This window comes from Lipotes vexillifer, unplaced genomic scaffold, assembly GCF_000442215.2.
Source record: "Lipotes vexillifer unplaced genomic scaffold, Lipotes_vexillifer_v1.1 scaffold512, whole genome shotgun sequence".
Lineage (NCBI taxonomy): Eukaryota > Metazoa > Chordata > Mammalia > Artiodactyla > Lipotidae > Lipotes > Lipotes vexillifer.
Window position 1 is genome coordinate 548,976 of NW_006787695.1, and position 15,222 is coordinate 564,197.

The 15,222-nt window shown below is 53.3% G+C and overlaps 1 protein-coding gene across 1 annotated transcript in view; it reads left to right on the forward strand.

Annotated features, from left to right (window-relative positions):
- Positions 1-190: 190 nt before the first annotated feature.
- PRKX (protein kinase cAMP-dependent X-linked catalytic subunit) overlaps positions 191-15,222 on the forward strand; it is a 79,519-nt gene continuing 64,487 nt past the window's right edge. Inside the window, exon 1 of the mRNA XM_007460483.1 lies at positions 191-443. Within this exon, the coding sequence (XP_007460545.1) occupies positions 278-443 (166 nt within the window). The 5' untranslated portion in view covers positions 191-277. The remainder of the gene's footprint in view (positions 444-15,222) is intronic.

Sequence of the window (15,222 nt, forward strand, 5' to 3'; positions counted from 1 at the left end):
AGGCCACGCCGCGCCCGCCCCCAGAGGCCTCTGGCTACTCCGACCGGCTGCTGCCGCCGCTCCTGCCCTGAGCGCCGCCCCGCGCCCAGCCATTGTCCCCGCCGCGCCGCCAGCTGCGCCCGGCCGCCGACCGGGAGGCGGGGGCCGCGCATGGGTGGGCGCCGCTGATGCCGCCGCCGCCGCCGCCGCCGCGCCGCCCTCCGAGGCTGCGTCCCGGGAAACCCGGCCCCCCGCGCCCCCCGGCCCGGCCCGGCGCCCCGGACCTGAGCGCGCCCCCATGGAGGCGCCCGGGCTGGCCAAGGCGGCCGCGGCGGACGCCGACGCCCGAGAGAGCTCGGGGGAGACCCCCGACGGCGCGCCCGCGCACTTCCCCGGCTCCGGGGCGCCCTCGCCGGAGCCGCCCGCCTACCGTCCGCAGGACTTCGACACGCTGGCTACCGTGGGTGAGTGCGACGCGCGGGGACCCGGCCCGCTGGGGCGCTCGGCGCCGCCCGGGAAGCCGGCGTCAGACAAAAGGCTTGTGTGCGGTCGCCCGGCCGCCGCCCGGGGAGGGCCCTGCCTGGTCCCGCCTGCTCGGAATCTCCGCGCCGGGCTCCCCGTGCGCCCTGGGTCCGCCGAACGCCCCGAGACTTGGAGGGCTTCCTTCCGGCCCCCGAGAGCCTCCCCACCTGCGGGCGCTCTGCCCCGCACCTCCAAAGTCTCCTGATGTAGACCTTCCCGCCCGCCCCCCAACAACCTCCCCGGTGTCTGGGCCCCCCCGACGTCACAGAACTTGCTGGGGTCACGTCACATTGAGGACGTCGCGCGCCCTGCGAGGCAGGGGCTCCCGGGGACGGAGGCGGCGGCGGCCGCGGAGACCCTTGCAGACCTCACCTTGGCCAGGCTCCCCCTCTCCCCCGCGTCAGGATGCTCCTGCCTGGACTTGAGAGCGTATCTGGAACTGGGAGGTCAGGTGTCCCGTGGCGTTTTAGGGGCGCGGGGCGGCGTTGGGGGTGAATTACGCATTTCCTTATCCTGCCGTATTTTCCGTCTGTGTATCCGGAACTGGGCATTTCTTTTATCCGGCACTGATTTCCTTTTTGTCGTCCTCCTTTGAACCTGACCACTCCTAGGCAGCTGGAAACGTGAAGTCTCCAGTCCCCTGCGTGCCTGGATCCTAAAACGTGTTGGTGTAAGGAGCCCGCCCTGAGTGGGTCAGAATATCCCAACTCCGCAAGGGCGCTGCCTTCAGGCTGTGGGCTCAAGCCAGCCTGTGGCTTCTTAGCAGCCCTTTGTTGCTAAGGGAGTTGTCCCAAACTGTCAGGAAAGAATCAGTGGGGAAGGGGGCACATACCGTAAATGACCCTGGAGCAGGGGTACCCCGGTACTTCTTTGGGCCCTTCCCCACCCTCTCTTGGAAGAGAGGAAGCATTGGCCTCAAGGGCATGGCTTGGGGCTTCATATGACCAAGGGGCACAGCCAGAGTGGCATTGAAACCTTCCCTTTTCCGTCAGTAGCCTTTTGCCCGTGTGTAGTTGGCTGTGAGGAAGGGGTGCCCGTGTGTAGTTGGCTGTGAGGAAGGGGTGCCCAGGAAGCCTGGTTTGGGACGGAGGGGACAGAGGGCGGCCTCCCGCTCTCCTGTTTCTCTCCTCTCCCTCTAAGCCTTCTTGTCCATGTCCTCCTCCATCTTCTCTCTCTTTCTGTCCATCTCTCCCTCCCTTTCCTGTTTTTCTCTCTCTGTGTGTCTCTCTGTCTCATCTTCTCTCTCTCTCCCTTTCTTTTTCTCTGTCTCTCCCTCCCTCTCTTCCTCTGGGGCACCTTGCAGGGCTGCTTTAAAACCTGGCTGTGTTTTGCAGGGTAGGAGAGGAGGATAGAAACCTAGACCAGTGCAGTCACACCGGTAGGTGGAAACACAATTCAACAATGGAAAGTTGGTGGAGGACCCGGCGGCCCTTGGCACACAGCGCTGGCAACTGGATCTGTTTTGGGCGCTTAAGCAAGTCTTGTGAAAGGTGCCAGGGCATCAGGCGGGGCATGGGCTGGTGGGTGGGCTGCAGACGTGACGTAGCCTGGTGTCTGCAGCTGCCTGGGGGCCCTTTGGGCGCTGCCTAGTGGGCATAGGGTGCCCAGAGAGTCATCTTGTCCTTAAAAATAGAATGTCACTGCCTCTGGGGACCGAGCAGGGCCGGGTGGGGGGGGGAATGAGCTCTCCAGTTGTCTTTCCCTTTCTTAATGAAGAACATAACTTGCTCTTCGAGGATAACTTCCTGTGGGTTCCAAGGGTGTGAAGGGAGAGCCAGGTCACACGCCTTCAGGATGTTGGACCAGCAGGGGCCTGGGACCCAGGGGTGTGTGTGTGTGTGTGTGTGTGTGTGTGTGTGTGTGTGTGTGTGTGTGTGTGTGTGGTGTGTGTGGCTTTGCAGTTTTGGTGGCTTTTTAAAATCACTTTTTGCCAGAACTTTCTTTAATATTCCAGATTGGTTAATCTAAGAAGCTAAGAATAAGCTTTTAAAAAATCCCAAACCCATCAGAGGTGTTAGAGTTTCCAGTAACGTTAGACCATGAGGTGTCATGGACAAAAGTGAGGGACTATGTTGGGCCCTTTACCCACAGTTAGAATGCAGTTGGGGCCAGCGTGGTGCCTCTTCATCCCAAGCTTCGGGCCCAGGAAACTTAAGTTCCCTTTTGACTGCCCCGGACCCATTCCTAACTGTTCCCCATCGCAAACAGGCACCCCCAGCGACTCTGAATCGTCTGAGGCCATCTGTATGCATTTCTCCAGCTGAGCAAGGCTGTCTTCCACAACTTGAAACGAACCCACACACAAAACAGAAGACAAAAAAACCACCCTGACAAACCTCTCAGCCTTTCTTAACATAACCACAATCCCCACGCCCTTGGAACCTTCCAGAATGAGTCAGGGTGGAAGGACCAGGCCGGCTGGGCTTGTTCTCTACCCTGAAGTTCTGAAGTTCTGGCCTCACACGGTTGTGCATTTTCACCTGGTCTGATCTCCACTCCTGTGTGTGAGCTTTTCTTTTTCTCACCAACAGGCATTTTTTTCATTCTTTTCTTTTGCCTGTGAGCTGGGCCCCGGGGGAGGCGCCTGTGGGACAGGATTGCTGACTCACAATCCCCCAAGGACGGTTGTGATGATCAGCGCAGGTGGGCACAGATGTGCTTCTGCATGATTTAGCAAAACCGGCAGTGGCTGTTCAGATGGCAGGACCCCCCAGGAGGGTTGGCACCAGGATACCAAGACCCAGCTGGAAGCGGACGGCCCAGTTCACGGGGCGGCCATGAAACCTTGGAGATAGAATAAGGAGGAAAGTCAGTGACCAGTAAGGTCTCAGATGCCCTTATTCTATGCTCCTGGATAAACTGTCTATGGGAAGTTGTCCGTGTTCTAGGTTGAATAGCTCTCCACAAATTCAGACAGCTTGGAAGAAAGCTCAGCTTGTGTTGGTGAAAAATCACATGGGCATTTTGTTGTTGTTGTTGTTGTTGTTGGGGGTAGGAGTTTATTAGTTTATTTATTTATTTTTGCTGTGTTGGGTCTTCGTTTCTGTGCGAGGGCTTTCTCTAGTTGTGGCGAGCGGGGGCCACTCTTCATCGCGGTGCGCGGGCGTCTCACTATCACGCCCTCTCTTATTGCGGAGCACAGGCTCCAGACGCGCAGGCTCAGTAGTTGTGGCTCACGGGCCTAGTTGCTCCGCGGCATGTGGGATCCTCCCAGACCAGGGCTGGAACCCGTGTCCCCTGCATTAGCAGGCAGACTCCCAACCACTGCGCCACCAGGGAAGCCCCAACATAGGCATTTTTTAAAGAGCGTGGAAGGGACCTTGGGTCCTGTCTTGGCCAAACTGATTTCATAGATTGAAAAACAGGCTCAGTTACAGAAGGAATGGTGGGCAGCCCCCTGGTCCACATTCCTGGTCCAGGTAACCAAGCTTGATTTCTTGCTATGAGCACGAACAATGGTGCTATTAAAGAGAAATGTTTTGAAATAATGATAGGCGCACCGGGGATTCCAAAACCTGCACCTAGTCCCATGCACCCTTCAGGAAGTTTTCCCCCGTGACGTCTTCTCTAGGTGTCACACAATATCAAAACCAGGACGCGCGCCGGCGTGGGGTCCATCCTGCTAAGAGACCACAGACCTTAATCAGTGCTCCCACTTTTCATGGGAACTCGTTTGAGTTTGTGAGGAGGGGGCACGCGTGTAGATTTTTGCAGTTTTATCCTGTACATCCATCTGGGCAGCCACCAGCCCTGAGATCGAGGCACAAAGCTCATTCCCTGACCACAGAAACGCGCTCACGCCTGACACTTGTATTTTTTTACCGTCACCTCACGCTGTCAGAAAGTTGTATTTTCTTTAGACCGAGGAGACCTTCCGTAGTGAGTAATTAAACCTGCACTGTTGTCTCTTATGTTCATTTTCCTCCCTGCTGATAAGATTGTCTCATGCACCCTTGGTTCCCCAGAACCGGCCCTAATTTTTCTCCCTCCCACCTGGACTCCCAAAGCATCACAGGAGCAGCACGCCCTGGAGGCGGGTGGAATCCGCACTGGGGAGATTTCCCACTGCATGTGAATGACTTCTCCCGGGGCAGTGTTGACAGAAGCCTTTAGGAGGGAATGTTGCTTATTGTGTAGTGATGCCCAGAAAATTGTGTTCACCTTTTAATCTGATTTACCTTGAGTGGGCGTGAACGGGTAGTTTCAACTTCAGAGTGTCAGAGGAACTTCGAAAGTTAGGTAAAATACGAGAAAAGAATATTTCTTTTTATAAAATTACGGAAAATACTAGAAAAGAATATTTCGTCTTACAGAAGTCCTGCAGGCTGTTCCTCCTCATTTTAAAAAAGAAACTTGTTTTTTGGCCACTCCCAGTGGCATGTGGGATCTCAGTTCCCTGAGCAGGGATCGAACCCGAGCCGCCTGCAGTGGAAGCGCGGAGTCTTAACCACTGGACCGCCGGGGAAGCCCCTGTTCCTTATCATTTTTAAAAAATTGCTGTGAAATTCACATAACACAAAAGGAACCATTTCAAAGGGAACCATGCCGTGGTGCTTTACACGTTCACAGAGTCGCACGACTCTCATCTCTGTGAGGTTCCAGAACATTTTCGTCTGCTGCCCCCTCAGGGTGACCCCAAATCTGTGAGCAGTCACCCCCTATTTCCTTCGGCTGCTGGGAACCCCCATCTGCTCTCTGTCTGCATGGATCTGCCTGTTTCGTGTCGTCTTCATCTTACGTGCTCTGCTTTCTTACTTTGCATCTCCAAGGGGACGGCGGGGTGCGGGGAGGAAAGCGTAGGAGATGCACGGCCAATAGTTCCCTGCTCAGGAGGAGCAAAGGCAGATGGGCCAGAGGATGGAAAGTAGGGGTTGGGCGGGGGGCGTGCGGTCAGGTGAAGACCAGCCAGGAGGAGAGACGTGCAGTCAGTGAGAGAGGCAGGGGTGAGCAAACGGGTCACAGACACGTGCACACAGAACCTGCTGTCCTGGGTCGGTTAGAGTCCCCTTCTCCCCCGAAATTCATGTTCTCTCAGGACCTGGGAAGAACCGGGACCTTGTTTGGAAACAGCGTCTCTGCAGATGTGATGCAGTGAAGGGACTGAGATGAGGTCCCCCTGGATGAGGGTGGCCCTACATCCAGTGACAGGGTCCTTCTAAGACACAGAAGAGGAGAGACACAGACACACAGGAGAAGCCCCGGGAAGACGGAGGCAGAGACGGGAGGGACGCGACCACGAGCCCAGGGACGCCTGGAGCCCCCAGAAGCTGGGAGAGGCGGGAAGGACCCTCCCCTGGAGCCTCTGGAGGGAGCGCGGCCCTGGGACACCTTGACCTCAGACGTCTGGTCCCCAGGACTGGGGGAGGATGTGTGCCTGTGGCTTTAAGCTCACAGTTTGTGGGAGCCCCAGGAAACTAATACACCTGCCAGAGAGGATTGCAGAGTTGATTTCTACGTGGCCTTACAGCTTGGTGCGAGAAGCGGTTTCCCCAGATGCTTGGAGGTGGAGGACACCAGGTTACGTGTATTTTCCGAGGGCGTCCTCAGCCCACACAGCGTCTGGGTGTGGCTAAAGCAGAGCTCACTGTTTGACAGAGGTCATCCCCCGAGCTGGATGGGGCAGAGTTAGTTTCCATGTGGTCAGGCCAAGGGGCGCCGTCTTGAATGCATCCCGACCTTGTTGTCTTGATTAGCACCAGCTGCCATGACAGAATACCGTCCACTGGGTGTCTTATCAACAGCGCAGATTGATTTCCCCCAGTTCTGGAGGCTGGAAGTTCGAGGTCAAGGTGCCAGCGTGGTTGGATTTTGGTGAGAGTTCTCTCCTGGGTTGCACTGGCTGTCTTCTTGCTGTGTGCTCAGATGGTGGACAGTAGAAAGCTCTTATAAGGACACTAATCCCATCCTGGGAACCCCACTCTCATGACCTCATCTCACCGTAATTACTTCTCAAAGACCCACCTCCGATACCGTCACATTGGTGGGGAGGGGATAGGGCTTCAACGTGGGAATTTGGGGGGGCACAGACATCCAGTCCATAACACTGGGTTGAATTCTCCTGACATGTCTCCCTGGCTTTTTCCTCCTGAGCTTCTGCCTTTGGGGTGCAGGTGGCTGCCCGAGCCACAGTCTCCCCTTGCCACATCCTGGATTCCTTACAGGAGGACACCTCTCTCCCTGGATCTGGGGACAACCTTCCTTGTCCCGACTTGACTCATCCATGGGGACGAAGACATGGCGCCATGATGCTGGTCTCAGACCTGCTTCCGGGATGGGTCTCTCCACAGTTGGGGACCACCAAGGAGGCCATGACTGTCACTGCAAGAAAAGGGCAGAAGCACCACGTGACACAGACACAAGCTTCCCCTTTCCGGGGTCACTTGAAGCTTGTGAGCACAGTGTTCTTCCTGAGAAACACATGTTCACGATGCTCAGTACATCTCCTTCAGTCTCAGGAGCAGCTTCTTGGGGCTTTCTTGGTACTTTCCCCCAAGTTTGTTTGTTGGTTGGTTTTCAAACACCCACATGTCACCACCTTCACACCATTTAAAACGTTTCCCTTTTTCCTCTTTTCTTCAAAAACTACAAATATGCTCTTTCTTGCCAGGAAGAACAGTAAAGAACTGAGAAAGGAAGGTTCACTCTTTCAAGATCATACCTAGTGTTCTGCTCAGAGCACAGTCGTCTCCCTTGATTTTTTCACAGGGACCTTCGGGAGGACGGAGGCAGCACGGGGCGTTTGGGGCTTTTCTCCGCACGTGGTCAGGGTGCTGGCTGGTTGGGTTTCTGGCGAGAACAGAGGGTTCCTGGTTGGCAGGTGGCTGTCTTCTTGCCATGTCCTCACACGTCCTTTCCTGGGTGCCTGTGCAGAGAGAAGGAAGTGCCCTCTTGGATCAGGACTCCACCCATATGACCTCATTACCTCCTTAGAGGTTATGTGTCCAAATACGGTCCCACCAGGAGTTAGGGCTTCACCGTATGAATTTGGGGGAGACACAGACATGCAGGCCCTAACAGTGGCTGAGACAAGAATCGGGTAACTCCAAGGTTTGGGGGTTACATGATTGGAAAGCTGTGCCACCACTTGGAGACATTGAGGGGGTTAGGAATGGAGCAGTGTTTGGGGGAAAAGGCCAGGAGGACCGTTCGGGGCGTGGTTAGTTTGATCTGCCTGGTAGATGTCCTTGTCGTTATCTACATCATCACCATCACCTTCCGCCACCTGCTGCCACATCCTGCCACCCTCCACCAGCATCATCTGCATCACTTCTGACCCTCGGGGAACTTGCGTTTCATCGAAATTCACAGAAGGTTGTTTTAAAGTGAACAATTCAGTGGCACAGTGTTGTGCAACCGCCACCTCTATATGGTTCCAAAACATTTTCATCATCCCTCAAAGGACACTCTCTACCCATTAAGCAGTCACTCCCCAGCCCCTGGCAGACGCTAACCCATGTCTCTATGGCTTTGCGTGTTCTGGACATTTCACATCAGTGGAATCACACACTGTCTGGCCTTTTGTGTCTGGCTTCTCACTGAGCTTCGCATTCTTGAGTTTTATCCTGGTAGCCTGTGAGTGCTTCATTCCTTGTTATGGCTGAGTCATATTTCATTGTGCTGGATGGACCCCATTTTGTTTCTCCTGTTGCATTCATTTGCTTAGAGAAACAATGTACCCCAGCCTGGGCGGCTTAAACAATAGAAATTTATTTTCACACAGCTCTGGAGGCCGGAATCTGAGGTTCAGGTGTGGGCAGGGCTGGGTCCCTCCCGAGGCCTCTCCCCTGGGCGTGCAGACGGCCGTCTCCGCCCTGTGTCCTCACGGGGTCGCCCCTCTGTGCGTGTCTGTGTCCTAATCTCCTCTTCTTATAAGGACACCAGTCCCATGGGATCACGACCCACCCTAGTGACCTCATTTACCTTCATCCCCTCTGTAAAGACCCCATCTCCAAATACAGCCCCATCCTGAGGTGCTGGGGGTCAGGACTTCAAGATGAAATTCTTTGGGTGGAGGGACGCAGTTCAGTCCATAACACCATGAACCTTTTAATGCATCATACGTTACCTCAGCCTCCTTGGAGTTCCCATGATGCACTAGTTGAGCCTCTCCCCAGGTGGACTTGGCTGATTGCATCCAAGGTAGGCACCATAATATCATCACCCTCATCATCACGAGCATCACCTTTTCCAAACACAGGCTCATCTTGTTTTCCAGGACATACGGGAGCGTCTTTGCGTGGATTTGCGCTCCGTCCTCTCGGCACACCTGTCGTGCGTCCACCCCTCCGATGCTCAGAGCACCTCCTCCTTCTGACCCCGGAGTCAGGGAGCCGGGGAGGCGGGGGGGCGGACAGGGCCCGCACAGGGAGCCCGGTGCAAGCCCCACTTCCCTTGGTCTCCTGTTGGGATCTCTCGCGTGGCCTTTCCCACCTTTGGGCTACTGTAACAAATTACCTCAAACTCAGTGGCTTAAAACAACATGCATTGATTAGCCTGCAGTTCCAAGGGTTAGGAGTCTGGAAATGGTAGTACTGTTGTTTTCCTTTTTTCTTTCTTTCTTTCTTTTTTGGCCGTGCTGTGCAGCTCTCAGGATCTCAGTTCTCTGACCAGGGACTGAACAGTGTTCTCGGCAGTGAAAGCTCGCAGCCCTAACCACTGGACCGCCAGGGAATTCCCAGTATGGCTGGGTTAAAAACCAAGGTGTGGGCAAGGCTGTGTGCCTTTGGGAGGCTCCAGGGGAGAATTCGTTTCCTGGCCCTTCGCAGCTTCTAGAAGCCGCCCGCCTTCCTTTGTTTATGATAATCTTCCTTCGCCATTGAAGACGGCATTGCCGGCTCAAACCCTTCTCATGCCGTTTCTCTCCTGCTTCTCTCGGATACTTCTAAGGACCCTTGTGATTCCACTGGATTCACCCAACTAACCCAGGGGCATCTCGCTATTAAGGCTCTGCTGATTCACCTCTGTGGTTATAGCTCCTTGAAACTCACTTCCCCTTTGCCACGTAAACGAGCACGTCCCCAGGTTCTGGGGCTGCGACCAGGACTCTTATTCTGTGTATCGTGCGCCGGTTCTCCTGATCTACTGTGTACGCCTCACCTGAGACGCGGCACCGCTTTGGAGAACGTGACGGGTGGATGGCTGCACCCGGCCTGGCCTCAGCCCTGGCCTGACGGCCTTGACTTCCACAAATGGAGGGACTGCAGTTAACAATAAAAAGCTCTTCCGTTACTACCTGGGAGGAGAAATGGGAGATCCACAGACCGACAGGTGGGGCTGGAAATTGTGTGTGTGTGTGTGCGCACGTGCCTGTGCACGCCGGGGAAGGGATTAATGAGTTACCTGAGGCTCTCACATCTTTGCCCTCTTTTGAGGGGCTGGAATGGTGTCACCACTAACTGCCACCTCCCCGGCCAAGCAGCACCAGTTCTCGTGTTGCAAGAGAAACCCCAGTGACGGGACCGCTCCAAGATGAGATGACAAAGCCTCATACCTTCGAGGAGCTTCTGGCCCCAGGATGGACCTTTAGACACACGGCTGTGACCCGTGCGGAGGCAGGTGTGGTTAGCCACGAGGAATCCCAGAAACCAAGCTTGTGTCCACCTGGGGGCGGGAGGTAAAGGTGGCAGCAGGCGGATTGTTCTCAAGGAGGGTTGAGCATGTTGATTGACTGGACAACACGGGTACGTTTATTTATCTTTTTTTTTGAGGAACTTGGCAGGCTCTCCCCCCCGCCACCCCGAGGTTACCCTTGGAAGAATAATAAAAGCAACACTACGAATGCGTCTAAGCAGCTCCTAATTCCAGCAGCGTCATCCCCCCGCTGCGTTTCACGGGGAGGACGGATCTCCGATACTACGCTGGGTTGGGGGCACAGGATGCTGCATCTCTTGCTACACCCTTAACGGCACTTCAGTAAACATCCGCTTGGCATCTGGGTTGCGTCCAGATAGGAGCTTATGTTACAAATAGCTATTCGGTGCCTTTGGAGTTAGCCATGGAGAACTCCAGTCAAGCATCCTGAGTGTCCGCGAGGCTCGTCCCATTGGAACGCCCCATATCAGCCAAGGCCGCGGATGGAGTCGGGGCATGTGTTCTATAGGATGCAGGTCCTTTCCTCCTCCGGCACAGGCGGGTCCTGCTCCCCTGGGGCATAGGAACATGAAGGGGACATTCTCCATGTGGGTGGCTGTCACCCGTCCTGTGAGTCACCTTGTCGCCATGTACGGGCTCCCGTCGGACCCCTCTGGGCCGTCCTTCCAGCCTTTATTTTGTGCCAGGTGCTGCCATGGCCTCCCCAACACCTGCTTGGCCCAGTGCATCCCACTTAGTCTAGGAGGACTGTCAAGACTAGACTCTGGCCGTCCGAGGTCCCCTCCCACTGGGTGATTCCATGCTTGAAAAAAAGATCCACCTTCGGCACCTTGCACATCTGTTCACCCCACTTACCATTTGGAAATTCACGCTGGCTTTCCCTCCAGTTACAGGAAAAACAAACCGTCTCCCAGAGTCCCTGCTCAAATGCATGAGTTCCTGAAAATCATTGCACCCAGCACTCTCACTTCGTGAGCTGCTCTCTATATGCATTCTCTGGACTTGGCTCCTTTGGACACGTTTTTGATGATTTGGAGGGCCACCTCTGCAGGGTTCCTGTAAAACAGTCGACAGTTAATTCGGTTGATGATTTCACCCTGCTGGATCATTATCTCAGGACCCACTTCACTGAACAAAAGACCAGACCGGGCAGATCTGAGGGTTGGGTGTGGCGGGCAGGGCTCCGCTGCTCAGAGGACAGCCTTTGTGACGCTGAGGGCACCTGAGGTCTGAGGTTGGAGGGGCAGACAGAAGCAGGGCTTTGTGTGCCCGCGCGTGCTTGTGCCTGGGTGTGTGCAGTCTGGGGGGGGGCGGGGCTAGCAGGGAGCGAGGAGAGGTGAGTAGGGTAGTTAGCCAGCTTGTGTTTGCGGACAATTCCAAAAAAAATCATTCAGCACAGACTGAGAACTCTAGCTTGGAGTGTTACCGCCCCGCCCCCCTAAATCGGATGGACATCCAGAAGAGGCCAACTGTCTAGAGTTTCCTCTTTTGGAAATTCTGCCTGGGTGCTGGTTTCCATTTATCCTTACACCGTAAGGGAAAAAAACATTTATCCAGAAAAACACAAAACACCAGTGAGTCAGAGTGTTGGATCCTTGAATATAAATAGTCATTGTTGGCAGTGATTTTACTCATGAAGACGTTCATTTAGCTGATCCTGCAAAAGATTAGTTAGCACGTTCTTTTGGTAACAGACTCTGAGGTATCTGTTGTATTGATTTGGGTCAAAGCAGCAGCTTTTTGTGGCCTTGATTATTTTTTCTCTATTGATTTCTTGTTTTCTTTTTTTATTACTATTAATTTCACGGCGCTGCGTTGTCGTCGCGGCGCGGGGGATCTAGTTCCTCGACCAGGGATCAAATCCGTGCCCCCTGCAGTGGGAGCGTGGAGTCTTAACCACTGGACCACCAGGGAAGTCTCTTGTTTTCAATTTCATTGTCTTCTGCTTGTAAAGTTAGTAAAGATCTAACACAGAGACCAGGGTTAGGTCTTTATTTCTGCTTGCTTTTGGTTTTTGTTACTCTTCTTTGTGTAGGTCTTTCTTTCTTTCTTTCTTTCTTTTCTTTCTCTCTCCCTCTCTCCCTCTGTCTCTCTCTCTCTCTCTCTCTCTCTTTCTTTCTTTTTCTTTCCTTCTTTCCTTCTTTCTTTCCTTTCTTCCTTTCTTTTCTTTCTTCCTTTCTTCCTTCCTTCCTTCCTTTCTTTCTCTCTCTCTTTCTTTCTTTCTTTCTTTCTCTTTCCTTCTTTTCTTTCCTTTCTTTCTTTTCTTTTTCTTTCTTTCTTTCTTTCTTTTTCTTTCTTTCTTTCTTTCTTTCTTTCTTTGTTTTCTTTCTTTCTTTTCTTTCTTTTCTTTCATCTTTATTTACCTTTCCTGGTAGTAAAGTGTGGTATTTTGATTGAGATTCTGGGCTACTCCTCTGAGCATCCCAGAGGGCCACGGAAGAAATGGAATCGTGACCCAGGAGAACTGCTAAGCCTGCGTCATCTTTTCCCACCATTCCCAGGGCATCTTGGTCGTTGGGGGGAGTCTTGTGTTCTGTGCACTGTGGCTGGTTGACCCTCTTACACGTTTGTTTCCCTCTCCCAGCTGCTGCTGCTTTCGTTACAGTTCCCCCTCCACGAATGAAAACCCCCAGCTGCTTCCCTGGGGAGATGAAGCCACAGAAATAAGCTTGGAGAAAAACGAGTCAGCGGCCACCTGCTCCAGAAGCCTGTTTCTAAGTGCAGTGCATTTCAGGACAGCTGTTCGGCTTCCTTAAAAGCAAAAGTAAAACGAGGGCGCCGTCAGCTTTAGACATCAGCTTTACAATCCCTGTCTAGAACTTGGGATGCCATTGGCAAAACCATCCGTGGGAAGGGTGGGGGGTGGGTGTGTGGACTGGGTTCTTTACCTCCTGGGTTGTCGGCGGGAGATCTCCTACCTTTGTAAAAGGGGAAACCGACTTCTTTCTTTAGTTGTCCGGTGACTTTCTGTGCTTCTGTTTCCCCCTGCACTACTGCATACACAGGTGTGCACACACCCACGTACACGGGAAGGTTTTTGGCTGAGGGGGTGAGAACCCTTCTGGCTGTTGAAAACACTCCAGTTCTTCAGACGTTGACAAATACTCTGATGAAACCTGAGAGCGGCCACCTCTTTGGATGGGAAAAGCCATCTCCTGTTGCCAGGCCCGCTGCCCAGCCTTCCTGTTAAGTCAGCAGGGCAGGTAGTTCCTAGGTAGACAGTCCCGGGTCTGCCCCAGAAGGTGGTTTCTGAATTGTCCCTTCAGAATGTTTTTGTTCTGGAAACAGTGCAACCTCTGACGGTCCAGGTTCCAGGCTGCTTCATTTGCAGCCCAGAAAAGAGTAATGAATCGTGACAGACATCACACAGTGATAGGAAAGTAGAAGGCAGGATTAGTATAAAATGAGGACGCCAGCCCAGCCCAGGAATCACTCAGTAGCACAGACAGCAGGAGTCCTGCAAGTGGATTCTTGAAAGACCGCAGATTTGCAGGAGGGCCATCGAGACGGAGTGGGCAGCTTTTAGCAAGGCTCTGGAGGAATGGAGACATTGCCTTTCTATCGATTTTATTTGTTGCCAGCATTAAACTTGACTTCCCAAGTGGCTGGCATGGCATTGCCCTTTGAAACAGGTCTCTGGCTGTCCTGACATTGCATGGACTGGCCGTGCTCGGGCTTGTAGAGCAGTGTACTTTGGGTTATGAACATGTTCTCTGGCTCCAGCTGGGCAAGGCTCAGGCGCGGGCATTGGGAGACACTCGTTTCTGTCTTCTTAGTAGATGTTTGGATTCCATGTGCTTTCCCAGGACGTGGTTCGCCTGTGTCGCGCAAAGATGTAGGATGGATGCTGACCCAAACCTGGGGCCACGGGGGACTTTTAAGATGACTCCTGGGGACCCTTAGGTCGCTCCCTTCCAGACCGCCTGGTCTCCGTCCTTAGTCTTTGGGGAATGAGGGCTATGCTGTGGGAATTGGATATCCTTGACAGGTAGGAAATCCTGGAGGAAGACTGTTGAGGGAAAGTGGGTCTTTGTCACATTCTCAAGTGACACCTTTGATCTTGGTGAGAAGGTTGTGGTTTGAAGTGGGGATCATCAGAAAGACTTTGAATGGGAGACAGTTATATTTGATTATGTGTCATTTGTTCAGGTTTTCAGAATGCCCGTATTTAGTGTCGTGAGCTCTTAAATGATCACAAAATAGATACTAAATGAGAATGAAAAGGGCGGATTGTAATACCTAACAGACTCATTCAAAATGTGTCTGCTTTGCAGAGCCTAAACTGAAAAGACTGTAAAAATATTTCTTTATCATGTTTGGAAAATGCTGGCTCTTGCGAAGTAGTCTATTTAAGAGGCAGAACGAAATGCCTCTTGAAAGACCGCATCGGTTATGCAATGGGTTGCTACGGTCGGTCCATAGCTGAGATGAAAGTGGTTCTCAATGTGGGGTCCTGAGGCCCATGGGAGTTCCTTATGGGACTCTGAGGTCACTATGAATTTTGTAAGAATACGAAAGCATTATTTGCTTTTTTTCCCTCTCTCCTTCACGCATGAGTGCTGGGTGGAGTTTCCAGTGGCCGCCTGACGTGTGATCATGGTTGCCTCTTTGACCACCAGTGAAATGCATCCTTGAGTGCTCTTGTGTTTTCCGTATTTTTGTTTTACTTGTTACTGTGGCTGCTATCGAGAGACACCCCCAAGCCCCACACCAACAAACGCTCCTCAGGGATCTCGATAGATTTCTAGCACATCCAGAAATCCTGAGATCAGAGAGTTTGAGAGGTGCTGCTTTGAGCATGGGGGGCTCTAAAGTGGACATTGACAGGCTTGAAGGTGGCCTGGGTCTATGTCTACCACACTGTGTATCACTTTCTACCCTGGGGCACAGTAGGGACCCCAGAATATTTGTCCAGCCAGACACTGGAAGAATGGATGTGTTGCTGGCTGTTGGTTACCCTGGCGAGAGTTCAGAGCCTGAGGTCAGTTGGAAGAATTGAAGGGTCACCTCTCAGGGATGTGATCAGCAAGAGAGAGAAGAGACAAGGATCGGGGTCAGGGGCTTTAGAAGAAGAAAGCTTCTTGTGCTCCGAGAACCCAGCGGTTGGTCAGCTGGGGGATATTTCAGCAG